The sequence below is a fragment of the Pteropus medius genome, unplaced genomic scaffold (assembly GCF_902729225.1).
Source record: "Pteropus medius unplaced genomic scaffold, Ma_sr-lr_union100, whole genome shotgun sequence".
NCBI classification, from domain to species: Eukaryota; Metazoa; Chordata; class Mammalia; order Chiroptera; family Pteropodidae; genus Pteropus; species Pteropus medius.
This window is the reverse complement of record NW_024341895.1, coordinates 397,574-424,659: the sequence shown is the minus strand read 5'-3', so window position 1 is coordinate 424,659 and position 27,086 is coordinate 397,574. Positions and strand designations below refer to the sequence as shown.

General features: G+C 49.1%; 3 protein-coding genes and 1 long non-coding RNA gene across 4 annotated transcripts; 2 read left to right on the top strand and 2 right to left on the bottom strand.

Moving 5' to 3' along the window:
• Positions 1-12,533: 12,533 nt before the first annotated feature.
• CD320 (CD320 molecule) lies at positions 12,534-17,728 on the bottom strand. Its single transcript, XM_039857799.1, has 5 exons — positions 17,538-17,728; positions 15,039-15,161; positions 14,485-14,718; positions 14,028-14,189; positions 12,534-13,855 (listed from the first exon to the last, which is right to left on the bottom strand). Exons 1-5 carry the CDS (start codon positions 17,695-17,697, stop codon positions 13,728-13,730), a joined length of 807 nt encoding a protein of 268 aa, XP_039713733.1. The 5' UTR covers positions 17,698-17,728; the 3' UTR covers positions 12,534-13,727.
• Positions 17,729-17,764: 36 nt separating this feature from the next.
• On the top strand, positions 17,765-20,938 carry LOC120598779 (uncharacterized). The gene is made up of 3 exons (XR_005651747.1): positions 17,765-18,295; positions 18,425-18,502; positions 20,823-20,938. It is a non-coding gene; the product is annotated as an uncharacterized LOC120598779 (long non-coding RNA).
• NDUFA7 (NADH:ubiquinone oxidoreductase subunit A7) lies at positions 19,979-25,885 on the bottom strand. The gene is made up of 4 exons (XM_039857810.1): positions 25,743-25,885; positions 25,286-25,335; positions 22,936-23,085; positions 19,979-20,195 (listed from the first exon to the last, which is right to left on the bottom strand). The coding sequence occupies exons 1-4, from the start codon at positions 25,857-25,859 to the stop codon at positions 20,105-20,107; spliced, it is 408 nt and encodes a 135-aa protein (XP_039713744.1). The 5' UTR covers positions 25,860-25,885; the 3' UTR covers positions 19,979-20,104.
• Positions 25,843-27,083, top strand: RPS28 (ribosomal protein S28). The gene is made up of 4 exons (XM_039857821.1): positions 25,843-25,998; positions 26,095-26,142; positions 26,649-26,782; positions 27,004-27,083. The coding sequence occupies exons 1-3, from the start codon at positions 25,858-25,860 to the stop codon at positions 26,769-26,771; spliced, it is 312 nt and encodes a 103-aa protein (XP_039713755.1). The 5' UTR covers positions 25,843-25,857; the 3' UTR covers positions 26,772-26,782; positions 27,004-27,083.
• Positions 27,084-27,086: the final 3 nt, after the last annotated feature.

Below are 27,086 nucleotides of genomic sequence, written 5' to 3'. Positions count from 1 at the left end.
TTCTCTGCCTGAGTGTTTGTGTCCCTGTCATAGCTCATCGGAGGCCCCAAGGAAACCAGGACTCTGCTTACATACCCCACGGATGGGATACTCACCGCCACCCTGAGACACCTGCCCAGTCCCAGGGGATCCAGATAGCATGAGGCCCTGATCCCCAGCCAACGCCTTAGCCAAGCCGCCTCCTTCCAGCTTTCAGCCAGCTGCTCACAGACCCAGCTTACAGATGAGAGGGCAGCAGACCTTGTCCAAGGTCACGGAGATGAGAGGGGAGGCTCATGCCTGTCCTCACAGCTCCCGCTCAAGATGGGCTGAACCCCGCCCTCCTGGTCCTGGGGCCTCCCTGGAGACAGTGAAATAGGGCCTGGGGGCGGGCATTCCCACCGGCTTCCCAAGGATCAGCCTGGGTGCGGTCACTGTCTGTCTCTTCAGAAACATTATGGAAGGTGTCCCCTGCCTCCCCAGCTGAGACAGGCTGAAGGGACTATGTCCCATACCCCAGAAATCACAACCACAAGGCCCTACGCAGGGCCAGAACGTGCTGCCTTCAGGGGAACAAAAAGAAGAGGTGAGTTATAGAAAAGAGAGAAATAGGAGACGGCAGAGAACACGGGGGAGAGGAAGTGTGTTAGAGACAGGACAGATCGTGAGATAGAAAACAGGGCCCATCTGAGAGACAATAATCAGCTTGGAGACCGGGCAGGGGAGGGGAGCAGGAGAGGCGAGGGAGGGTGGACGTGTTGAGACCGGCTGAAGGACAACGGGGAGCGAGAGAAGGGGAAAGGGGGTGGGGACACGGGGCCGGGAGGGAAACGGTCTCTACTTTGTCTCCGAGAGGTGAGGATGGAGGGAGAGGAAGGAAGAGGGGAGAGAAAGGTGTTCAAGACGCTGGGAAGGAGGGACTAGGAAGACAGGAAAGAACCAAGAGCACAGGGGAGAGACAGGTGGCAGGGGGGTGGCAGCAAACAGGAGAAGGGAACGGAGGGCGCTGGGGAGATGGGAAGGGGCGCTGGAGAGAACACGGAGCCAAGTGGCTTTAGTCCTGAGAGACTCAGGTTGAGGAGAAGAGAAGAAACAAGCAAAGAAAGCTGGGAAGGACTGGCCACCGATACGGATGGAAACTCAGGACAGGGTGGTGGTCTGGAAGCCACGAAAAGAAACTTTTTCAAGAGGGAGAGAACTCCTGACACTTCCACAGGAGCAGCCAGTTATGCCTTGTGATCAAAAACCAGAGTAATCGAACAGGAATCATAGTAAAGGTGAAAGATGGGAGAATAAAAAATGGAGGAGAAAAAGAAGAAGAGGATGTAGAAACTGGAAAAGGAACGAGAGAAAGAAGGGGACAAAAAATGGAAGAGGAGGAAGAATATCCAAAGGAAAGATAAGTCAATGAACCCCTATGGACACTCTGGGCAACATCTGAGTTAAATAAACAACCCACAAAAGGAGATAGTCTATCGTTTGCTTTGAATTTGACAGGACAGAAAAACAGATGATAGTTTTTTTAAAAAAGAAATTAAAGAAATATAAGAAAAGGAACAAGCGAAACACGTGATTAAAAGGTGTTAAGAACATCAATATTTTTAACAGCTGTATATAGAATTTCATATATTATTTATGTATGTTTATATACAAATCCTTATGTATCACCTCACGATCACTCTAAACCATGAGGGAACCGAGTGATTTCATCGACAACTGCGAGTTCCTAAATAGCCAAGCCCGAATTTGCACTTCCATCTCTCAGCTGTAAATGCCGTGTTTTCAGTTATAACCTGGGAAATGGTCCAGGCTACATCGATGTGTGTTGCACATGTAATGTTTAGATACTCTCAGTTTTCTCTCTTAAAATTCCTATTGAAAATATTTCAATTATCTTCTTGTACCTTCACCTCCGTAACTTCCTTACCTCTTTGAAATTTTTAAATGTGTTTCGGGAAGCTCCTTCTTGTCCTTCAGTGGGAACTGTCTTCCGAACTTAACATCTTTTGATACATATTAAATACATGACTCTGTTAAGAAACCAAAAAAAAAAAAAAAAGAAGAAAAAACAGCTGAGGGGAGAGAGAGAGCGGATCAGAGCTTGGAAAGAAGATGAGGTGTCAGAGGAAGGACTCGGGAGAAGATAGAAAGACCCGAAAGGAAGAAAGGGAGAGAGAGAATAACAAAAAAGAACCAAGGCAGCATGAGGGTTGTTATCTAGGACGAACGTGAAGGAGTAAATCTTAAGAGAGAAGCAGATCCCGAGAGGATGGCGGCATGAAGAGATGAACAGGTTGCTCGGAGGGGAAAGATGCAACTGGCCTTAAAACAAACCAGCAAGATGCTCCACATAAAAAAAAGTGGGAACGAAAATTCTTGACAGCGATCCTGGCAAAAATAGTGGTGGCGGCGCCCTCTGCTGGTGATATTTGCAGGGACAATGGCCCTGTCACGGTAGTAACTGGAAGTATAAATGCATTTCTTCTTTATCCCTAAAGAGACACGCAGATCTCCTTAGTACACATAAAAATCAGTAAGGAAAGGACAACCAACCTAAAAAGAAAATGGAAAAAAGAGACACTATGCACAGATACAGAAGAGGAGACACGGTCCATAAACATAAAGACGCATTCGATCTCATTCATAACCAGGAAAATTCCAAGCAAGACTGTGAGATGCCGTGAACATTAACTCGCCCGGCAAAGATAAAGAAATTGGACAAAGCGAGTGCTGGAGGAGATGGGGGTCAATAACAATCACATATTACTGGGGAGAGTGTAAGCTGGTACAATCATTTACAACCAGTTGGCAGCATGTAAAATTGTTGACCATTTTATAAAGTTCAAAAGCAACTCAAACAAAATGATTTATTATTTAGGCATGAACATCTGTCTAGCAAAACTACAGTAGACCTCCAGCAGATGCCTGAAACCAGGAATTGCACCAAACCCTATATGTACTGTTTTATTGATTTCTAGAATTTTCCATTTAAAATTTTCCATTTAAAATTTTTGGACCATAATCGACCACTAGTAACTGAAACCATGGAAAGCAAAACCACAGATTCGGGGCTACTGTTGTAATTCTTTAATAAACAAAATAAAACACAAAATTTAAAAGAGCGATATATTACTTTTGATTGTGGGGGGGAGGGGCCTTCAGGTAGATATAAATACTGTCACTGTTCTAGCTTTTGAGGTTGTGAATGTGGGGAAGGATACTCATATTATTAATAAGTACAATTTAAAAAGGATACGAAAAAAAGACAGCCCGCAGCATGGGAGAAAGTATTTGCATATATCTGAAAAGGGCCTAGAACCCAAAACATGTTAAGAACATTTACAACTCAATAACAACAACCAAAAAAAGGGCGAAGGACATGAATTGACATTTTCCCAAAGACGATATCCAAATAGCCAACAAGCACATGAGATGTTCAATAAATCAAAGGCTGTTCAATGTAAATCAAAACCACAGGATACCACTTCACATCCATGAGGATGTATATAGCAAAACATAAAATAACCGGTGTTGGTAAGGATGTGGAAAAATTGGAAAAACTCTCACACATTTTTGTTGGGAATGTAAAATGGTTATTCGCTGTGCAACAGTTTGGTGGCTCCTCAAAAAGTTAAACAATTACCATATGAGCCAGCAATTCTACTCCTAAGTATCTACCTAAACGAGTTGCAGAGACTCAAATACTTGTACATGAATGTCATAGCAGCACTGTTCACGTAGCCAAAAGATGGAAACCCAAATGTCCATCAACAGGTGAATGTGTAAACAAATTGTAGTAGATCCATACAATGTGCTATTATTATTCGGCCATAAAAAGGAAATACTGATACATGCTGACCCTCAAAACCATTGTTAAGTGAAAGAAGCCAGACACAAAAAGTCATACATTTTATGATTCCTTTTATATGAAATATCCAGAATAACTAAACCTATAAAAATAGAATGCAGATTGATAGACACCAGGGGCTGGGGGTAGGAGGGAAGATTGGAAATAACTGTTTAATGAGTAGAGTTTGTGTGTGTGTGTGTGTGTGTGTGTGCGTGCACGCATGTGTGAAATTCAATAAAGAACTCTCAAATATCAGTGAGAAAAAGAGCCATCCAACAGCCAAGAGATCAACAGGATATGAACAGGCAAGTCATAGGAATGGAATTTCCAAAATGTAGGTAAATACAATAGACTGGTATTCAGTCTTAAAGAAGAAGGATGTTCTGACACATGCTATGATGTAAACTGTGAGGACATTCTAAAATAAGCCAGACACAGAAAGACAAATACTGTGTGATTCCACTTCGATAAGGTCCCTAGAAGAATCAACTTCATAGAGACAGAAAGTAGATGGTGGGCAACAGGAGCTGGGGAGAGGGAGAAATGGGGTCATTTAATGGGTATGGAGTTTTAGTTTTGCAAGATAAAGAGTTCTGGAGGTTAGTTACACAACAATGTGAATATACTTAACATTACTGACCTGCACCCTTAAAAATAGTTAAGATTGGAAAAAAAGAAAAAAAACAACAGAACAAAAATAAATAAAAAATTAAGATGGTAAATTTTGTTATGTGTATTTTTGCCACAACTTAAAAAAAATGGGAAAAGTCAGTAAACTAGGAATAGGGGGCACTTCCTCAACTTAATAGAGAACATCTACCCCAAAAACCTTACAGCTAACATCATACTTAATGGTAAGAAACTCAAAGCTTTGCCACTAAGATCAAGACAAGGCAATAATGTCCCCTCTCATCATGCCTTCCCACATCGTACTAGAAGTCTAGCTAACGCAATAAAAGACAAGAAAAGGAAATAAAAGAGATACAGATTGGAAAGGAAGAAATAAAACTTTGTTCGTGGATAATATGATCATCTACGCAGAAGAAAAAAAAAAAACACCTACCGAAAACCCCTTCTGGAACTAATGTGCCATTATAGTAACATTGCGAGATACTAGGTTAATACACAAAAGTCAATTTCCTATGTACCAGCAATTACAAATTGGCATTTGAAATTAAAAACAAAACCACTTACATTAGCACCCCCAAAATTAAATACTTTGGCATAAATCTAACAAAGTGTATAAGTTCTATATGAGAAAAGTTCTATATGTATATGTATAAGTTCTATATGTATAAGTTCTATATGTATAAGTTCTATATGAGAAAAACTACAAAATTCTGTTGAAAGAAATCAAAGAATAGGTGAATAGATCAGTGGAACAGAATAGAAAGCTCTGACGTAGACTTCCATAAACATAGTCAACTGATGTGTGACAAAGGATCAAAGGCAATACACTGGGAAAAAATAGTCTTTTGAACAAATGGTGCTGGGACAACTGGACGTCTACAGGCAAAAACATGAATCTAGACACAAAATTTACTCCTTTCAAAAAGGAACTCAAAGGGACCACAGACCTGAATGTAAAATGCAAAACTGTAAAATTTCTAGAAGGTAACATAGGAGAAAACACAGGTGATCTTGGGTTCAGTGATGACTTTTTAGACATTAAAAAGGCATGATCCATGAAAGAATGGATAAGCTGGATTTTATTCTAATTAAAATTTTCTACTCAGTGAAAGACACTATCGAGGGAGGGAAGACAGGCACAGACTAGGAGAAAAATTTGCAAAAGACAAATCTGATCAAGAACTCTTGAAGTCCTTAATCTGAGACACATGAAGAACTCTTAAAACTCAGCAGAAACGATCCAATTAGGAAATGGCCAAAGATCACTGAAGAAGAAATGCAGACTGCAAATAAACATATGAAAACATCACACGTGACATGCCATCAGGGAGATACACGTAAACTGAAATCGCAAGGAGACAGCACTACACGCCGATTGGAATGGCCCAGATCCAGAACACCGACCACGCGGAGTGCGGGCAGGACGGCGGCAGCGGCCCCTCACTCTGCCGGTGGCCGTGCAAGATGGTGCAGCCGCCGTGGGAGGTAGTTTGGCGGATTCTCACAAAACTAAACAGACTCATATGGCCCAGCACCCGTGCTCCTTGGTATTTACTCGACAGAGCTGGAAACTTGTGTCCACACAAAAACCTGCACTTGAATGTTTACGGCGGCCACCTAGATGTCTTTTAGTAGGCGAGTGGATAAACTGTGGTACATCCAGACGATGGAAAGAAATGAGCTATGAAGCCACAAAAAGACTTAAATGCCTATTACTGAGTGAAAGAAGCCAATCTGAAAAGCCTACTTAATGGGTGCTTCCAACTGTATGACATTCTGGAAGGCAAAACTATGGAGTCAGTGAAAAGATTACTGATTTCCAGGAGTTGGAGGCAGGGAGGGATGAACAGGCAGAGTGCAGAGGATTTTTAGGGCAGTGAAACTACTCTGTATGATACTGAACGGTAGATACATTTGTCCAAACCCATAGAGTGTACAACACCGAGAGCGACCTCTAATGTAATCTGTGGACTCTGGGTGACTGTGATGTGGCCATCAATTGTAACGGTGCACCACTCTGCTAAGGGATGTCGATAACGGGGGAGGCTGTGCTTGTGTGAGGGCAGCGGGCACAGGAAATCTCTGTACCTTCTACTCAGTTCGCTGGGAACCTAGAATTGCTCTAGAAAATAAAATCTATTACAATTTTTTAAAAGACAGCATCACGAGTAATCAAGAAAATGCCCACTGAAATAGCCTTGAGATTTTCCAACCATAAGGTTGGGGGAAAATAATTAAGTTAGATAATATCGAGTGTTAATGAGGTTGTGGAAGAAATGGTATTCCCCTGGGGGTGAAGAAGGGTCCGGTTGGGACCCCCATAGTAGAGGCCTCACAGTGTCCTCGGCTTCACTTTTCCTTGCCCTGTAGCTTATCAATAGATTGTCCCCAGAGGCTCGACCCAGAGCTCAGAACGTCCCCTGCCATAGAAAGTTGCCCTGAAACATAATTAATGCCTTAGGCTAACTGATCGCAACCCTCCTGGTCTAGCATTCTTTCCAGACTACTTTGTTCCCGGGCTGCTGACGCCTCCAGAGGACCATGTTGCCAGAAGAACGGCTCCGTGAAGCATACTGGACCCCCCGCCCAGAACCATCACGTAGGCCCTGGAATAATGCCTAGATTTTCCCTTAGATACCCTCAGCCGGACAGAGAAGGCAAGGCAGTTTTGAAGGTGTTAACCTGCTGCCTTCTCAGACCACCGGCGCTCTGACAATAAACGCTTATTCTCAACATCCCAACTCCTGTGTCTGAGTTGGCTGAGCGGCACAGGCAGCATGGGCCCTGGACTCGGCTGCCGTCTGGTTTCAGCGGGTGTGGAATAGACATTGATACAAGTCATTCTGGAAGACAACTGCGTGCTAAATAAAGTGAAAACACGCTGATCCAACAGGCCAGCCAGCGTAGCACTTCTCGGCATCCCAGACACAATAGGAGTGCCTGAGGATGGCAGAGGCATATCTTCGTAGGAACAGAAAACTATCCCAAAAGCCAATAATATGGAAACGTGTTAATAAAATGCATGTTTTTGTTTTTGGTTTTTACTACATATCACTATGGGTTACATTCATATTATCAGCATGGATACCAAAAACATGGTTGAGCAAAAAAATGTTAATGAGATGGGAAGAATGGGGTGGGTGTGAATCTACCTCTCTATAAAGGACAAAACCTAGAGGATTTTCCAATCAAATTTTATCAGCATTTCCAGTAGCAGGTAATTTCCATCTCATTCAGGTTGACACAAAGAATAGAAAAAAGGGAACGGAAAAGAACACTCAACCTCTTTTAAGAGGATAATACAACCTACAAACAAACCAAAACCAGACAGGGCCAGCATGTGGATGAGCCTTGAAAAAATGATGCTCAGTGAGAGAAGCCAGACCCAAAAGGTGACATAGCACAGGCCTGTTTATAGGAAACGTCCAGAACCCGCAGATCCACAACAGACAGAAGGCAGATTAAGGGTCACCTCTGTGACCGTCCCCCACCATCTCTGACATTGGATCTTATAACCGCCCTCGCCCCACTCCCTCCAGACTTCCTGTTTCTGGAACACATATCCACCTCAGGCCCTTTGTACTTGCTGTTCCCTCTTCCCCAGCGTTTTTCACCCACACACCTGTACAGCTCACCCACCCCTTTCCATCTTTCAAGTTTCTACCCAAATGTCTCCCTGTTCACAAGGCTTCTTTTGACTAATATAAAGAGTGACTCATCTTTCCCCCAACCCAGCATGCCTTTCTCTCCTACTCAGCTTTTAGTCCCCAGGAATTTAGCACCATCTGTCTGGTTTATTAGTTGGTTCTGTGTCCCCTCCCCCTACCTCCACATCAGCGAGGAGGAGGCTTTGTTCTTGGCAAGGCATTGTCTCTAGCACTTAAGCCAATGCCTGGCACTTAGCTGCGCAACTACAAATTAATCTACGAACACAGCGAACACAATGCAATCCTAATCGAAGTCCCAAAGAGATCTTTTGTGAAGCGTGACAAGCTCATGAAAAGATTCACGAACTCCTAGAGGCAATTCAGTGGCATTTAGCACTTTTCATAGTGCACAAAGTGCTAAATGCCACTGACTTGTCCCTTTAAAGTGGTTAATTTTGTTAGGTAAATCTCATTTCCAAAAAAAAAGTGTAATACCATTGCACACCTAGTAGAATAACTAAAATTTAAAAGACCGACCACATGTGACCCCGAGGACGTGAGAAAACGAGAACACATACATTGCTGGGGAAGGTCTGTACCTCACGTGTGACACAACCCATTCCAGGGCCGGGTATTTACCCAAAATAAATAAAAGCATATGAACAGATTTATACATAAATGTTCATAGCAGCTTTATCTGTAATAATCAAGAACTGGAAACAACTCAAGTATCTGTCAACAGATGAAATGGGTAAACTAATTGCGGGCTAGCCGTACAATGGAATACAGCTCAGCATACAAACGAGAAAACTTTTAAGGCATGCAACGATATGTACGTATCTTAAAATAATTGTGTTGGGTAAAATCTGCCAGACCAAAAAAGGTATCTACTATATGATTCTAGAAATGCAACTGGTCTATAGTGTCAGAAGTCAATCAGTGGTTGCCTAGGTAATGGGGGAGGGAGTTACGAAGTGGAGAATAAAAGAACTTTGGGGGAAAAGCCTTGAAAACATGATGCTCAGTGCAAGAAGCCAGACACCAAAGACCAGCCATGGTAAGATTCCATTTATACGAAATGTCCAGAACAGACAAATCCATAAGGACAGAAGACAGGTTAGTGGTTGCCAGGGCTGGGCGGGAGGAGTGGGGAGTGACGGCTAACGCATGGGGAGCTGGTTTCTTTCTAAGATGCAAATATCTTGGAACTACTTGGAGTGGTGGTTGCACAGCATTGCAGACGGACTGCGTGCCAGCGAACTGCACACTTAACACAGTTAATGGTTAATTATATGTGAATTTTTCCTTGATAAAAAAAATGAAAGAATGGTGACCAGATACACACACACTCCTCCGTCCCCCCCATCTTCACCTCTGAAGCCCCTGCCTCACCCCACCCAACCCCCTCCCAGCCACCTTCCCTGCCCACCAGAATTTCACCAGGTGCCAGGACCTGCATCCGCCGTCCTCATCCTCCTCCTAGTGGGTTCCCAAACGCCCCCTCTTTGACACCTGGACCCTCCCTGCAGATTCCTGGAGGTGACTCGCTGGGCTTGCTGCACAGGACAGGAAGGGCATCTGGCAGCACAGAATGAGCACTGCTCGAAGGGACAACGAGCTGCCACCGCCGTGCCCACGTGGGACAGACCCTGTGGTGCAGATGACAAAGCTGCACCTGAGAGAGCGAAGCCACTGCCCGTGGTTCGTCAGCTGGCTCACTGGGTGGGAGTCCCCCACCCTGGCCTGCCCCTCTGTGGCAGCTGGTCTGCAAGGATGGCCCCACAGAGCGGGCCCTCCCAGTGTTCACAGCCCCTCAGCTCCACGCACGCTTCGGGGCTAACCCGGGACTCCATCGAAGCTGCCGCAGAAGTGATGCCGGCCCAGGTCCAGGGAGGCCTGAGCTTTAGCAAGTCTGAAGGCTCCAGCTCTGCACGTGAGAGCCCCGAGTTGAAGAGGCCAGAGAGGGAAAGGCCCAGCTGTCCCAAGGCGCCAGACACGACAGACATTCCAAATGGTGACATCCAGCCAGCTCAGCCCCCAGAGGACAGCAGCCGCCATCAGGTGGAACAGCTAGTCATACTGGCATAAAAACAGACACACGGATCAATGGAACAGAATAGAGAGGCCAGAAAAAACCCACGCCTACATGGTCAATTAATCTATGACAAAGGAGGAAAGAATATACGACGGGGTAAAGACAGTCTATTCGATAAATGGTGCCGGGAAAACTGGACGGACACATGCAAAAACATGACACTAGAATACCTCCTTACACCATATAAATGAATAAACTCAAAATGGATAAAAGACTTAAATGTAAGACCCGAAACCACAAAACTCCTAGAAGAAAACATAGGCAGTAAACATTCTGACATCGCTCTTAGTAATGTTTTTGTTGATATGCTTCCTCCGGCAAGGGAAACAAAAGAAAAAATAATCGAATCGGACTAAGTCAAACTAAAAAGTTTTTGTACAGCAAAGGAAACCATCAGCAAACAGAAAAGACAACCTAGTGAATAGAAGATATTTGCCTATTAACATCCAATAAGGAGTTAATATCCAAAATATATGTATGAAGTCATACAATATAAAAAAATAAAAAAGCAATCCAATTAAAAAATGGGCAGAGGACCTGAATAGACATTTCTCCGAAGAGGATAAATAGATAGCCAACAGACACATGAAAAGATGATCAACATCACTCGTGATCAGAGAAATAAAATTACAACCATGATGTGCTATCACCATGTGCTATCACCACACACGGGTCAGAATGGCTATCACCAATAAATCACCAAGTGTTGGCGTGGATGTGGAGAAAAGGGAACCCTTGTGCACTGTTGGTGGGACTGCAAATTCGTGCAGCCACCATAAAAAAGTTTGAAGGTCCCTCGAAAAATTAAAACTAAAACTACCATGTGACCCAGCAATTCCACTTCTAAGTATCCGAAGAAATCCAAAACACTAATTCAAAAAGATCTATGCACCTCTATGTTCACTGCAGCATTATCTACAATAGCCAAGATACGGAAGCAACCTAAGTGCCCATCGACAGATGATTGGATGAAGAAGTGGTGTATACACACACACATACACACACGTATACAATACGATATTACCTGGCCATAAAAAAAATGAAATCTTACCATTTGCAATAACATGGATGGACCTAGAGGGTATTATGCTACGTGAAATAAGTCAGACAGAGAAAGACAAATACTGTATGATGTCACTTACGTGTGGAATCAAAGAAACAAAATAAATGAGCAAACAACATGAAAACAGATTCACAGATACAGAAGACAAACGTGAATGCCAGATGGGAGGGGCGGTCGGGAGGCTGGGTGACAAAGGTGAAGAGATTAAGTACAGGTTGGTAGTTACAAAACAGTCATGGAGATGTGAAGTACAGCACTGGGAAGATAGTAATATTGTAACAACTAAGTATAGTGCAGGTAGATACCTGACTACTCAGGGGAATGACTTCCTAAGGTATATAAATGTCTAACCACTATGCCGTACACCTGAAACTAATGTACTATTGCATGCCAACTGTAATTAAAAAATTCTTTAAATTGAAAAAAATAAAACATGATAGTCACATTAAAAAAAAGAGCTGCTGACTCAGAAGCATGGGAGCGTTAGCAGTTGCGGAAACCCCTAAGCATGTGGTGGCTGGCTCCCCTGACGAGAACTCAAGGGACACCCCGGAAAGATCCAGATCCTTGCCCTCTGCTTGGGCGGCATGTGACACTCGCAGCTGGCCTCACAGCCTGTGGCCCACTTCGGCTGACTAGGCTTGAGCAAAAGGAGAAAGAGCAAAAACTTAAAAACAAGAAAACCCTGCTCTCTGGGATCTCCTTCCTGCCAACTGCCCCCGCTGTCCCATCTGTGGCAGAACACTGTGGCCAGTGCAAGGTGCACCCAGAGGGTGCCGAGGGAAGGCTTTGTAAGGAAGCGGGGCACCCTCTGCTCCGCCATCGGTCCAATGCCCCCTATCCTGGCTGTAGCCCACCTTCTATGCCTCGACTCCTGCTGCCCAATGGAGAACTCAGCCCCCAACGCACTGCCTGAGGCTCAGACTCCAAAACCACCTCAAGCACCTACCTCCACGGGGTAGCAGGGTTCCAAAGCCAAGCTTTACCCGCTCTAGGAAGGCCTCCTGCTGCACCCACTTAATCTATCCCTCCCCAGCATCTTGTGTAAGGGGCCGGCTTCTTGCCAGACCTGGGAGCCCTGAGACTCTGCAGAGGACCCCGGGTGCTCCCCCAGCGCTGGGCTGCACAGGGCCAGCTGGTGGCAGACACCACCTCCAAAGATGTCAGTGAGGTTCCCAGCAGGCTACCTGGGCCCTGGCCACCCTAGTGATGAGAAACTGAGGGTCAAAGAAGAGGCTTGTTCTCATCACTCAGCATTCGGGGTGCATGTTGATTCCATTGTTATTTTTATTTTTCTGTATTCTTCATGCTCTGGCAACCGGGGTTTCCCTAACCAGGGACAGATTGTCCCTCCGGGTTAGCTGGTTCTTAGAGATAAGAAACGATTCTCCTTTCCAAAGCAAACCAACCAATCCAGAGCTCCTATTCCTCTGCCCCATTACTCCAGGGCCAGACAACTAGGAATAATATAATGTAAGCACCTGAGAATAAGTTCTCACTTGCCCAGGCATCCGTTGCAAAAGATATGTCCGTGGGGGCAGCACAAGTAATACAGACCCAGGTGAGTGTCTCAGGCACATCCCTGTCAACAGGCTACGACTTACACAACAGACAGCAACCCCATGCCTGCTTATCCTCGCTCACCCGTTGCTTCTGGTGGAAACTATAATGAAGCTCTGGCCCACACTCCTCCCAACACCGCCTCCTGACTGCCCTGGTGCTGCCCCATGTGGCTCTGAGTGACATGGTGTGCCCTCTTTTCTTAGGAATTATGATTTATTAAGTGTCTTTTCAATGGCAGTCTTCCCTGATCTACCAGCCTCACCATACTTGAATAAAACCTACATTTTAAAATGGGGTGGAGCAGAGATCAATGCAGGACACCCAGCTTCCATCTTAAAGAAGAGTCAGTCGTGATGGATGAGAGTCCCCAGGACTCCAGGAGGCACTGTCCACACTCTTTGCAGAAGCCTGTAGGTAATGCACACGGCCCTGCCACCCTGGCCCCACTGCTCCTGCTCCAGACCCCAGGAAGCCAGAAGCAGAATGGCTGATGGTGGGGGCCAGGGCTGGGTGCTCCAGCACAGAGGAGGGGCTGCAGCCAAGACCCCAGGCTGCCTGGGCAAGGGGAGACTGAGGCCCAGAGTCAGGCAAAGGATGTAAACTAACTTTAATCACCGCCCTCAGATGGGGGCAGCAGGAGTGTCTAAGCATGCGGCCACCCCTGGGGGCAGCTGGAGGCCAGCCCCTTGGTTCCGGCCGGGGCGTGCTCCCCATCCAGGCTCCCCGCATCCGGGGGAGGGCCCAAGCACCTCCAGTCTCCAGGTCACATGTGCAGGAGCTCAGGTCTGCAGTCTGTGTAGCCAGAAGAACCCATGCCTGAAGGCTGGTGTGTTAGTCACAGTGCACATGTCCCCATAGTTGCCACACTCAGGGCCCAGGTGATATGACAAGAGCTTGTCCTCAGAGCAGTGAGGACTTCCTCTCTGACAGCATCAGGGACTCCTTCACGGTCACCAGCAGCCCCAGTGGAGCACAGAGCCGGGATATCGCAAGCAGAACGGCAGCAACCAGACCTGCGCTTAGCAGTGCTACGGGGAAAAGACAAATGGGAGTAGGTGAGGGGGTGGCAGAAGCCCCCTCACTCGCCAAGCTCCTGACACACTGAGATGGGGGTCTGCAGCCTATTCCCTCCCCGAGCCCCAGCTCCCAGGAGGAGCTGCCCCAGGCCCCAAGAGAAGCAGGTGGGCCTGTTCATCATACCGGCAGCTACGATAACCCCGTAGGCATTTCTGTTTCTGGACTGAACTGAGTTCTGGTCGCCGACTAAGGTGGTTGTGGCATTCTTGGGATAGGTGACACTCTCCAGGGTCACTGAGGTCACAGGCGTCCCCACAGACGTGTCTTCCTGGAGGGTCTCAGTTCCTGTAATAAGTCCAGGCATTCATTAGCTGGAGACGGGGCACCTGAGGTGTGGCGATGAACAGATGTTCCAGGTGTCTGTGGAGGACCTTGTGGCTCATCTTCCATCCCAGCATGAATGAGACTGGTGGGCACTGCTGCTGGGAGTGACCTCTCACTGCCCCCATGGAAATACAGACACCAGCATACGCATGTGTTTACACCCCCAGCCTCGTCATGCACTGGAAGTGTCAGGCATCCTTGTCTAATGACCACCCTCCCCACCGAGACAGGCATAATGCAGTCCCATGGCATATACCACAGCCAAGCTCATCACTGGAATCAGGACAGTCTGGGTGCCCATCACAGAGCCACGTGTGTGGGATGCAGGTACTGCTCAGGGGGCAGTGAAGCTCTCCTGCCCTGCAGGGCTGTCTGCTGCAGTTGAGAAGGTTCTTGTCGATTCCATCATGGCAGTCATCGATGCTGTCACAAGAGCAGGGGTTTTCCATGGGCGGCGGGCACTGCCCATCCTGGGCACACGGCTCTATCTCTGAAGTACAGGGTCAGTCAGGTCCCAAACACCCCCACAACAGGGCCCAGGTACTTTTCACGGCCCACTCCCCTGCAAGCCGCGCCTTCCAAGGACAGCGGAAGCTATAGGGCCCACCAGTACTAAAGACTCCGCCCCTACCAGCAAGCTCCTTCTCCCAAGGCCCAACCACCTCTGCCTCCCTGTAAACCTACCTCTTCTCAAGCGTGAGACCCAGACTTCCCTCCTTGCAAGTCCCACCTACCCTCAGGCCCCATCCACAAGCACCATCTCCTAGGTTCCAGCCCCTGGGAGCCCCGCCCCCGGGCAAGGCCACTCACTGCACTCCTCATCGCTGCCATCGGAGCAGTCCTGGTCACCATCACAGTGCCAGCTGAGGGGCACGCAGAAGCCACTGGTGCGGCATTGGAATTCGGTGGGCATACACGAGTCTGCAGTGGATCCTACAAGATGCACACAAGTGAGGCCTGGAGTTTGGACCCCTCTCCAGAAGCCCAGTGGTCACAGGCCACGACCACCAGAAGACAGGCCAGGTCTCAGGGTACTGGAACTACATTGGTGGCCACCCTTTGCTGAGGACCCACTGTGTGTGGGGCTTGGAGCAGAGGAGTCCACGGCCTCACCACGAGGCTTCCCGCACAGGTTCCACTTCAATCCCCACTCCACAGCAGACACTGCAGAGAGGTTAAGGCCCAAGGCAGCAGAGCCAATGGCAGAGTCAAGGACCGAACCCAGGTCTCTGATCCTAGAGTCTTTACCAGGCTCCGAATAGCAAGGCAGTCTCCCCAGGAGTCTCTTCAAGCCCAGTAGTTAAACAGATTGGCGGAGGGGCCATCTCTGAACCTGCCCTGGATCAGGCCCACAGTCAGGGTCAGCAGGGCCTGTTCCATCCCACCCGCTTAGCAAAGGGGAAACTGAGGTCTTGGGTATGGGACCTGCTTTGTCAACTCAGCTCCTAAATTCCTCCCAGATCTGACCCACTTTCTCCACCTGGAATGTGCCACCTCCTCAACAGGCCCCACCCCCATCTCCATTCAGACACGGGAGACCTCTCAGATTACCAGCGTTTGGTCACCCACACCCTTGCCCTCTGCTCAAAACCATCCCTGGTCCCCTGGCCCTCTCGACCAAATGCTATTTCCTCCGTGTGGCTGCAAGTCCTGGCCCAGCCCTGAACCTTTCCTGGAACTGCACCTCCTCCCACATGTTCTTCACCCAGCTCGCTCTGTCCTGGTCTCTTCGCCGCATCTCCAAGAGGTCTGGATTGCTCCACCTCGAGGCCTTTGCCCATGCTGTTCCCCCGGCCCAGTGCACCCTTTCTTCCCTCCTCTCTGTACTGGTCATTTCCTCCTCAGCCTTCAGATCTCAGACTATTTCCTGGGTGGGATCTCATGCCCCTCTCAAAGACCCCTAAGTCTATTCTTCTTACTTATAACAAGGTCCTTAAACTGGTACCCGCATAGACTGGACACTCAGTGTGTCAGGGCTGACCTTGTGACCACAAGCCTAGGGCAGTGCCTGACAACAAGTAGACACAGGTCACACTAAGATGAGATCTTAACCTTTCTGGACCCTGGGCAGTGAAGCTCAGGTCCTTTGCTGATCGGGAGGGGCACAGAAGGGCCTGGAACCTGAGTGGTGCAGCAAGATGGGTGGCAATCACCTGGCTAGCCCCAGCCTAGCCCCACTCCATCCAATGCTGGTCCACTTCCCCTTTTTTACTCCAAACCCCGACTCTCCACGGTTGGCACCTCCGCAGGCCTCCAAGCCCAACTGCAGCTGTGGGTCACACAGTCCCTGAGTTCGATGGAGCTAGGAAAAGCTGTGGACAAGCTGGAGCCGGCTTCCTTTCCTGTCTATGGGGACAGGCAGCCTGTGGGCGAGGCTTCCGCCCCAGGGCTAGCTACTCCTGGCCTAGACAACCAACAACCTCCTTCCCTGGCCGGCTGCAGTGCGTGTTCCTCTGAAAAGTGAGCAGTAGAGCAGCTGCGGAGTCAGACGGGAGTTGGAGCAGCCAGTGACTTCTCCTCCCAGCCTTAGTTTTCTCACCTGTAAAAGGGGCAGTTAGGAGTCCCTACCTGAGTGTCCTGAGGAGGAGACTGCGTGTCTGTAAAGAGTTGGGTATTTGGTTAACATGGAGGAACCAGGAATGTTTAACCTGAAGGGACTTTGGAGTGAGGCAGGGGACCAGATAAAAGGGGAGAGCAGCGTAAATGTGTGAACCTGAGCTCACAGCTGAAAATCAGGGGCTCCTGTGCGCACAGGGAGGCCACTCCAACTCACCCAGTTGCCTCTGGGAACCTCAGACAGTCACCTACCTAACATTTAGGCCAGGGGTCACATGGGAGGGAAACTTTTCGTTCTCTAAGGCCGGAGGAGGAAGGTGCAGAGATTTGCGGGGTAGAGCATCGCCCAGGGAAGAGCCACAGGGCCTCAGCTCAGGCACGAGGGTTTGAAAGGTGCGGCTGCTAGGGGAGGTACCAGGCGAACGGCCCCGCGCAGTTAGAGGTCCGACACCAGAGCCTGCCGCGACCCTTCCTGACCACGCTGGCTGAAGGGCGGCGTGGAGGTGACGATGGAGCAAGACAAAGCAAAGCAGGTGCGGAGTGTGAGAAGGGCCGAAGCAGGGTAAAGGCTGACAGAGTCCCCAGACTGAGGATGGCTCACCCAATGGCTGGGCTACCGAACCATTGGTCAGGAGCTAGGGGAGTGTCCCAGACCGACAAGTGGCGCAGCCCACGTCGAAGCATGGCCAGCGCGCGGGGATGAAGCTAGGCTGCCCGCGGAACTGGCGCGCGGGCTGCGCGGAGCTCACTCACCTGGGGCCTGAACCGGGGACCGGGTCGTAACCGAAGTCGGGGCGGCCTCCAGGCCCAGCCCGAAGCCGAGCAGCAACCACAGTGCCAGGTCCAGGGCCGCGGTCCGCTGTGATCCCCACAGTGCCATCCAGCGGCTCCACGCGCCGCCCCAGCCCGGCATAGGCTGCGCGCCCTCGGGGCCTGGCTTTTATCCCCGCGCACGCATGCGCACAGGCCGGGGCTGGGCCCACGCCTCCAAGTCTCCAGGTCCCGCGGCTCAGCCTACCGTAAATGCCCGACTACGAGGAGACCCACGATTTGAGGCTCTGCCCCCAATTTTCCCAATGAAAAAAGTATACTGAATGGTTGAATGGTATGGATAGGGCCCACTTGAAATTAGAAACTTCTGGGGATGGAAACGAACTTGTAGGTGTCTACTCACTATATATATATATTTATTAATAATATTTAACGTTCTATATGCGTCCTGCAGCAAATATACTAATTACCTTATTTAATATGGCAGCCGCTCCCCTCAAGCACACCCCATTCTCTCACCCTCCAACTGCTTCTTTTGTGCACTCGACAAATTATATATTTACTTATTTTGATTTAGTGTGATTCCCCACTGGAATATCAGATCTAGTTCTTGGCCTCCATCCTCGGCCCTCTGTCCCGGCACCCAGATGCGCTCATCCACGCTCACTCATGCTCACTGCCTCACTTAGCCCTCACGGACCCCTCACAGGGATGTGGGTATCACTCAGTTCCAGAACAAGGTATGTGATGGCAGTCCTGGGGTTTTCTCTACTCACGCTCACCCAGGAGGTACATAAAATGAGACCTTCTGCAAGCTTTCTAGAAAGCCAATGTGACTGCTGTTTTCTTCTTGAAAATATTATCTACAGCTCTGCCTTCCAGAGATGCAGCGTGTCCAACTGCCAGCAAGACCCCAGGCGAGTCACTGTCCCTCAGCGTTAAGACAGGTATGCAAGTGTCTACCACCCCATTTCCAATGAAGCTGCACTAAAGCATCTAGATTTTCACAGAAGAAACTATTTGCAGGTCGATGGCCTCCTTCACTATTTGAAAATGTTGGAGGTTATAGGTGCTTTTGGAGTAGACACATTTTCTGATAATCTCCCAGATTTCCATGGAAAATAAGATAAAGCAAAGGTGCACGCGTAAAGAGGCAGGTGGATAGGACTGCAAGGGGCGGGGGCGGCGAACGCCTCACTTTTGAGGCTTGGCATCTTGGTAAGGGAGACACCTGGGGTACAGGGAGAAAAGCTGAAGAAGCCATTCTTGGACTTTCTACGCCTCAGTTCTTCTGTCAGGGGGTATGGCAACAGCGATGACTCACAGGATTGCTCCAGGAAGGAGCTGAGTCATGAATAGAGAGCGTTCAGGATAGTACCTAGCACACAGAAAGACCTCAGGTGTCAGACCTCTTTCTTACTCCACTTCATTAGCAAATTTCAAGTCTGGATCATAAAACTATTCCAAGACCTTCAATACGCATCTTGCTTGTGATCTCCCAAGGCCCTCCAGGGTTGCCCTCCACACACCCTGCCCAGCCTTCCTCCCTCCTGATCTTCCTGAACCAGTCATCATGTGCCCCAACCAAATCCCACCTCCTCCAGGAAGTCTTCACAGGGGCTTCAGCCCACGGGGCTCACTCCCTCTGATGAGCTTTCAGCGTTTGACATGCCCACTCTGGGACACTTATACCTCCTGCCTGCGACTGTGACCCTTTCCTGTCTGGCTCTCTGCTTCCACTCTCCTGGCACACAGCTGATCTTAAGCTACTGAAGGGCTAGAGTTCTTCTATGGGACAGCCACAACACTCCCCACTTGAGGTCACTGCATGGCTCCCCACTGCTCCTGCAGCCAGACTGAGGCCACTTCCCTTTCAGCTTTCACTCTCCTTTTCATTCCTCCGTCCTTTCCTGGGCTGGCTCTGCCTCGCAACCCCAGGCGCAACCCCAGGCCCAAGCAGAAAGGTTTCTGGCTCAGGGACGCCTCTTCTCACCTGCCCTGGGTGAGCTTTACCCATGAGCCACCCTGCTGTCTTCTGCTGAGCTGCAGGGTGGTCAAGGTCAGGCAGGTGCTGCAGTGGGAGGGTGCTGGCCAATGACCACATGAGCAGTGGCTGGGGGAGCTCTCAAGAGGGAAGTGAGCAGTGTGTGTTTGGCCCCGTTGTCCTTCATAGTCAGTGCCCCCAAGCCTGCAGAGGCCCTGATGTCCAGCCCACCACTCTCACAGATAGAACCAGGTCCTTAGGGAAGGGACAGGGACCTCTCTGGGCCCCCTTCAACATGTCATCTGATTGTGCCATGTCACCCTAGAGCCCAAGGACCACTATCCCTCCCCTCCTTCTGGACTGCTGACAGAATTAAGAGATTTGATCCCAACTTCACCCCGAAATCCAAATAAGCCATGTGTCATTTTAAAAGTAAAAATGAAGTGATACCAGAGCTCACGATATATTTGTCATAAATTAGCTCATATTCTCCCAGTAGGAAAGACAAGGAGGGGCAACACTCAGGTGGCCCTGAGGGCACAGCCAGGTGGCCCAGAGCACAATGTCACAGATAAGGCTGGTCCTGGGACAGCTCCCACCTCTGTATGGGAGGAGCTGGTGTCACTGCTTTCTTCTCAGTGGCTTCCACAGCTGAGCTGGAAGAGGAATGAAATACTAGGGTTAGGGCCAGGTTTCCAAAGAGCAGTGTGGAGGGACCTGAGAGGGACCGCACCTGCCCTGGCACAAACACACCTGTTCAGACTAGATCTGGAGCTGGAGGCCAGAGCGCAGAGTGTTTTAGAATGGGGTCCCCAACCCTCAGGCCGCGGACTGGTACCAGTCCATGGCCTGTTAGGAACCCGGCTGCACGGGAGATAAGCGGCAGGTAAGCGAAGCTTCTCCTGTATTTGCAGCTGCTCCCCAGCACTAGGATCACCGCCTCGGCTCCACCTCAGATCATCAGGCATTAGAGTCTCATAGGAGCACTGGTCCCTGATGCCAAAGACGTTGGAGACCACTGTTTTAGAATATCTAAACCCCTCCAACGGGGTCCCCCCAAGGGTCAGCCTATTCTTGCTGGGGGCTGGCCAGCCCCCTTTCTACCCTGAGGTCAGCCTGCCCACCCTGGCTTCTTGGCCCAGAACTGACTATAAATAGCTGGGCTCCTCCTCTAGCATCCCAGCCCCCTAGGGTAGACAAGCACCCCACTCCAAGCCCCCAAACGAGATACTGGCAAAAGGGCCAAGCAATCAGGTGATATATGCCCACTGCTCTTCTCACAGGTGCTCAGCACCTGCTACACAGCAGGAACTGCAAGTGGGCACAGCACTAAGACCAGGCCCTGGCCTCAGTCTGATGCGGCAGAGTCAATGTGCAACTGAAAATACACCCTTTGGCCCAGGGTTGGCCCCAGGTAAACCCCAAAGAGTCATTGCCAGCATATCCAAGGTAAGTGCCACCCCCACACACACCTGAGCCCCTGGGGCCTAGGCTTAGAGAGGCTTGCACACACTATAAAAGAAAGAGAGGCGGGCGGGCAGGCTCTCACTGAGGAGGAGGCCACAGGTTCGAGGGCCTCCCACTCTCCCAAGAGTGCGAAGAGGTAGAAGAGGCAGAAGGCAGCCTCCCTAGGAAATGCAGACATCCGGGACAGATGGTGTGGGAGAGCAGAGCTTTTGCCCCAGGCTGGTGCTAGATTCTTGTGAATCTGAAGGTAATAAGGACTACGACACAGACCATTCACTGAGTTCTAAGTTCACAACAGACCCTGGCTAGCCTTATCACCTTACAGATCTCATCACACTGTAAGCCCACTGTCCCCATTTTACAAATGAAGAAACTGAGGCTGAAGGACTGGCCCCAGACCACATAATGATGAATCAGCTGTAGAGCCCAGATACCGATGCAGAATATAGTTTGACATCCTGCTTCTGCCACCTGCTGTTTGAGTGACCCAGGCAGGTTACTTGGCCTCTCTGTGCCTTGATTTCTTCTCTTGCAACAGGGGCCATCACTGCCTAACTCATAGCATTATTAGGAGATGCACATGGCACTGACACCATTCTAAGACCTCACAAATATTGAGGATAAACCCTCATAACAATTTTGCTATACACTGAATGTCTGTGTCCCCGCCCCCCTAACAAATTCATGTTGAAATCCTAACCCCCAATGTGATGTTATTAGGTGGGGCCTTTGGGAGATGCTTAAGTCATAAGGGAGGAATCCCTGTGAATGGGGTAAGTGCTGTTACAAGAGACCCTAGAGATCCCTTGCCCCTTCCACCATGTGAGGACACAGCAAGAAGATGCCATGTATGAACCAAGAAGAGTGCCCTCGCCAGACACGAAATCGGTCAGCACCTTGATCTTGGACTTCCAGCCTCCAAAACTTTAAGTTTCTATTGTTTATAAGCCACCCAGACTATAGTATTCTGTCATAGCAGCCTAAATGGACTACTCTTTAAAAGTTTTTGCCCCTATTTATTTAAGAGAAAGCACCTGAAGCTAGGGAACAAACCAAGTTTTGAGAGGCGTGAGGCTTATACAGTTCTCTTTTTAAAATATGAAGAAATTCTGTGTGTGTGTGTGTGTGCGCGCGCGCGCACACACGCGTGCACACGCATCCAATGTTATTCATCCATAAAAAAGAATGAAATCTTGCATTTGTGACATGGATGGACCTTGAGGGCATTTTGCGAAACGAAATAAGTCATAGAAAGATAAGGACTGTATGTTCTCATTTATATAAAGAATACAAAAAAAAAATTTCTCATCAATACAAAGAACAAATTGGTGGTTGCCAGGGGTGGAAGGTGATGGGTAGGGAAAAGGGGTCAAAAGGTACAAACTTCTATTTATAAGATAAATAAGTCCTGGAAATGCAATGTACAGCATGGTGATTATAGTTAACAATACTGTATAGCTGGTTTGAAAGTTGCCAAAAGAGTAGACATTAAAAGCTCTCATCACACACACAAAAAAATTAACTATGTAAGGTGATCAACGTTAACAGCACTTACGGTGCTGTTTCGCAATATATACGGTGATCATTTCACAATATATACAAGTATCAAATCATTATGTTGTACATCAGGAACCAATGTTATATGTCATATGTCAATTTTACCTCAATATTTTAAAAAAGATTACAAAATTACAATACAACAATACTTGGGCTTCTCCCAGGACCCTTTTAGGGATCCTAGAGCTTTGTCTGCCTTGCAGGAAACCAAGCCCTGGCTGAGGCCCTAACTCCTACACTGCGCTGGGTTATGAGCTTGCAGATGAAAAGCTGCTAGCAGCACAGTTGACACAGCTGACACTTGATAATGGGTCCTTCAAAAGCACAAGCAAGAGAAAGGGCTGGCTGCAGAGGGGTGTGTGGGATCCTTACCTTCCTGCTGGCTTGCCTGACACCAGTGCCTTCTGTGAAGACATGACGATCGAAGGTGGCATGGATTCCCGGCGGCCGTCACGAGTGCAGTAGTAATTGTTGGAGAGCTTGTGGCTGGGGCCCACAGGGAGCCTGGGAGGAGGCTGAGTTCTGAAGAGAAAAAAACCTCAGCATTGAAGCAAAACCATAAGTGCTCTCACTGCCTGGCCTTAGTCACTGGGACAGGCTGCAGACCAGAAGTATTCTTTGGTACAGTGTCATGGAGGGACATGCCCAAAAAGGTCCAGGGCCTAGAAGCAGGTGGCAGCCCAGGCTTTGGATATCAAGTGTGGAAAGGTGAGGCCTGGGTCTGTCCCACTGCAGATCCCTCACCTTCCACCAATGTGGTGTGTATGGACAGACAACCTTTTGTGAAACCGCCCAAAAAAGCAGCAGGCGCAGACTGGACACCTAGGCGCAGACTGGACACCACCCTACCATGGCCCAGAGCTTGACAGCTGGCCTCACCTGCAGATGCTCAGGAAATGAAGAAGCCAGGGTGTGAGGCTCTGCCCACCACGTATCCAGTAGTTAAGTTAGTAAACGTCTGGGCAACAAGCTCCAAACGTAGCTCATTCTGAGGGGCTTCCTGCCTAAAGCCCAGACTACAGAATTCTTAGGTTTCCTGTTATCTCAGGAACTCCCTGGAGAACCTTCTGGGATCAAGGCTTATTACTCAAAGAGCACGCTGTTCCCCAAGCCTCCGAGGCCTCTGCATTTCCTGCCACCTCATTATAGCTGCAGCCAGGGAGAGGGGTGAACAGAGCTCAGTCCCGAATTGAGCTAAATCCTGGGGTGAGTTTACAAAGAAGCTGGAAGCTTGAAAAAGAAACCCCAACCTTAAAATAAAAGAGGAGCTTCCCTAGAAAACAGCAGAGAGGGAGGACAGAAAAGATGAGGAAAAAGTCACCAAAAGATAACATTTTCATTCCTGATAAACCATTCTGTGGTTTAAAAAACACGTTTTTAAATAACCTTTTTGTCTAATCATCATTTTGCCAGGATTTAAGTTTTTCTCAAAGCACATGATAGCCATTGTATACATATGTATGTGTACATGTGTATATGTATGTATGTGTGTGTGTGATGTGTGTGTGTGTGTGTGTGTGTATCTTAAGAGAAATACAGGTAAAAACAAATTTTTAAAACTTGATATTCAAGGTAATACCCTGTGTGGAAGTTAGAATGTGCTTAATCCCTGAAGTGCAGAGATGACCTCTGTAGGCATGGCCATAGCTCTCTGCAACCTAGCTTATAAAAGGTACCAAGTGCTAAACGGAAAGGCCTAAATGAATCTCACCAGTGGGCACCATTATTCTAAAGCTGAAAATTTTACAAAACCATTTCCTCAATCTGCCCAACTACCCTGGATGGAAAAGCAATTTAAAACTCTTGATATTAGGCACTCATGTGCAGGCACTCACATCAATTGGTTATTTTAATGCTATTTTTCTTCTTTCCCTGCTAACCCTCCATGGCTGCCTTGCCTTTGCCTGTCCCTGATTTTGTATAACTGCCATCTCCCTTTCCTCCACGTGTTTCAGCCACACTGGCCTCCTCTCTACTTCTGACACTGTTGGACCTCACAGCCTTGGTGCTTACCGTTCCCTCTGCCCAGATGTTTTTTCAGTAATTATCCTTTGGCTCCTTCTCATCATTCAAATAACTCAAATGTCAATCCCTGAAAAAGAACTTTTCCTGACCCGAGGTAGCAACTCTCCAGCTTACTTTCATTCATTTTGTCTTCAGAGCATTCCAGAACGTTTTTTATTTCTCTGTTTATTTCTCTCTGTTTCGCTCTCCCTAGGATAGGAAGGAATGAGGACGAGAACTGTTCTTTTTCTCACTGGTATCCCCAAGGCTGAGGACATGGCAGGGGCTTGTAAATATCAAGTAATTTTTTTGAACATAAATGAGTTTAAAATAAAGACACTTCTGGGTTCAAGTCCCAGCTGTCACTTTCTATCTTCTGAGCAAATGATTAAGCAAACGATTTAGTCTCTCCACATCTCAATTTTTTTTCACCTGTAGCTTGGGGATGATAACACTAACTGGCAAGGCTACACCAAGGACTGCAAATCATAATGAGAATTCCCACTCAGAATTCACATCCAATCTGGATATTTCATGAGAAGCAGTCACCAGAGTCCAGGGAGATTAAAGGCAAACTTCTGCCTCCACAGCCTGCCAGGGGGCTGAAGGCAAGACTTTGGCCCAGGACTTCAGGGGTCTAAAGGAACAAGAGTTTTGTTTTTGGTGGAGGAAGGAGAGAACAGGGCGAGGGTTTGGGCAGCGAGCGGGGCCTGCTCACCGCTTGGAGACCTCCTGGTAACGCAGCTGGAGCTTCGCCTGCAAATTTTGCTGTAGGAAGAGAGGAAGAAGGTCAGCCAGCAGGTTGCCCCAGGAGAGGGGAGGTTCAGCCCGGGGATGAACAAATAAAGAGAAAGCGGGAGATGGACAGCTAGGGACAGGGATACGTGCCCTATGAAGAGAGAGGTCAGGGGCCGGAGACACCAGATCCAAGGCTAATAAGGTCCGGGACTAGAGAGACGCCAGGTCTGAGTGGGTCTCCGGCCAAGGGCTGGGGGTGTGTCCCGAGCTGAAGGGGTCAGGAGGAGTTGAGGATCCTAGGCTGAGCGAGGGGTTCTGGCCCAGGGCGATCTCGGCATTAATGCTTTCAGGCTCAGGGTGAAGGAAGGAGTGGAGGGGCGGGTTCATGGGCGCAAGAAGCCCGCAAATCCCCAGTGCTGCCCTTTCCGCTCGCGCACCCCGGAGGTCCAGTTCCGTAGCTTCTGGATTAGGCGAGTAGCAGACGCCATGTTCTGACCGCGGTGAAGGGCGCCGGCGACGTCGCTACCCCGGTAGCTACTGGGAAGTGCGCGCATGGTCTCGCGAGAGCGGGGCAGGGCGTGGCTAGGTCGTTGTATAAAAGGTCTCCCCGGAGCACGTGATTCCTCTCCGCGGGACCGCTGCCTTACCGCCATTATGGATACCAGCCGTGTGCAACCTATCAAGCTAGCCAGGGTGAGGTGGGGGAGGCTGGTTTTGAGGGCCGGAGTGAGGAAGGAAGGGGTAAAGGGACAGGATGGGCCAGGTCTGACCCCAGCTTCTTTCTATCAGGTCACCAAGGTGCTGGGCAGGACCGGCTCCCAGGGACAGTGCACGCAGGTGAGCTGGTGGATACAGACGTCTCCTCGTCTGAACCATGCCTTTCCCCTTCCATGTCCCAGGCCCTGCCAGTTGGGCGTCTGAGAACTGACGTCCCTTTTATCCCAAGACTCCTGGAGGGCGCGAACCCTCACCAACGCCCTGCCTTCCGCCGGGTCTGAGCTCCAACGAACCTCTTCCTTTTGGCTGAGCGCGTCTCAACGACCACTCTGGCTCCACATCTTGCCGAGTGTGCTCCCGTTCCCAACGTGCCCAGAGCTATAGTTGTCTCCCTTGGTGGCTGCTTCTGGTGCTCCAGAGCTTTGTTCACTCTGTCTCTGCCCTTTTCGGCTTTTCTCCTTGCCCAGCCCTGCCTGCCAGCCATCGTCAGTCCTCTTTTTAGGTATTTCTGGGCCGGCCCCTACACGCCCTTCGAATCCAGGTCTGCTGTCCACCCCGCAGTGTTTATCTGTGGCGGTCTCACATTCCTTTCCGTCTGTCCCCGCCCCCCCCCGGGTGTCCCATAGGTGCGCGTGGAATTCATGGACGACACAAGCCGCTCCATCATCCGCAATGTGAAAGGCCCTGTGCGCGAGGGTGATGTCCTCACCCTATTGGAGTCAGAGCGAGAGGCTCGGAGGCTGCGCTGACTTTGTGTCTGGTGAGTGCAGTACTGGAGTGGGGGGCGGTGGGGAGCGGACTGAGAGCCGCTGCCCGTTAGACTCTTGATTGGTGGTATAGAGGTTTTGCCAAGTCCACGGGTGAGGGGTTTGTGGTGGGGGTGGGGATGTACAAAGTGTCTGCTGAAACTGGCAAGATGGGGGTGGGAAGTTTGACAGTTCCTGGAAGGCTTGTCAGCATGTCATGCTTGTGTGTTTCCAGGGTCCTGGATGTCTGGGTGGACCACTTGGCTCATGGGAATGACCTTCGACTGTTAATAAAGCATTTATATTGTAGGTAAATTT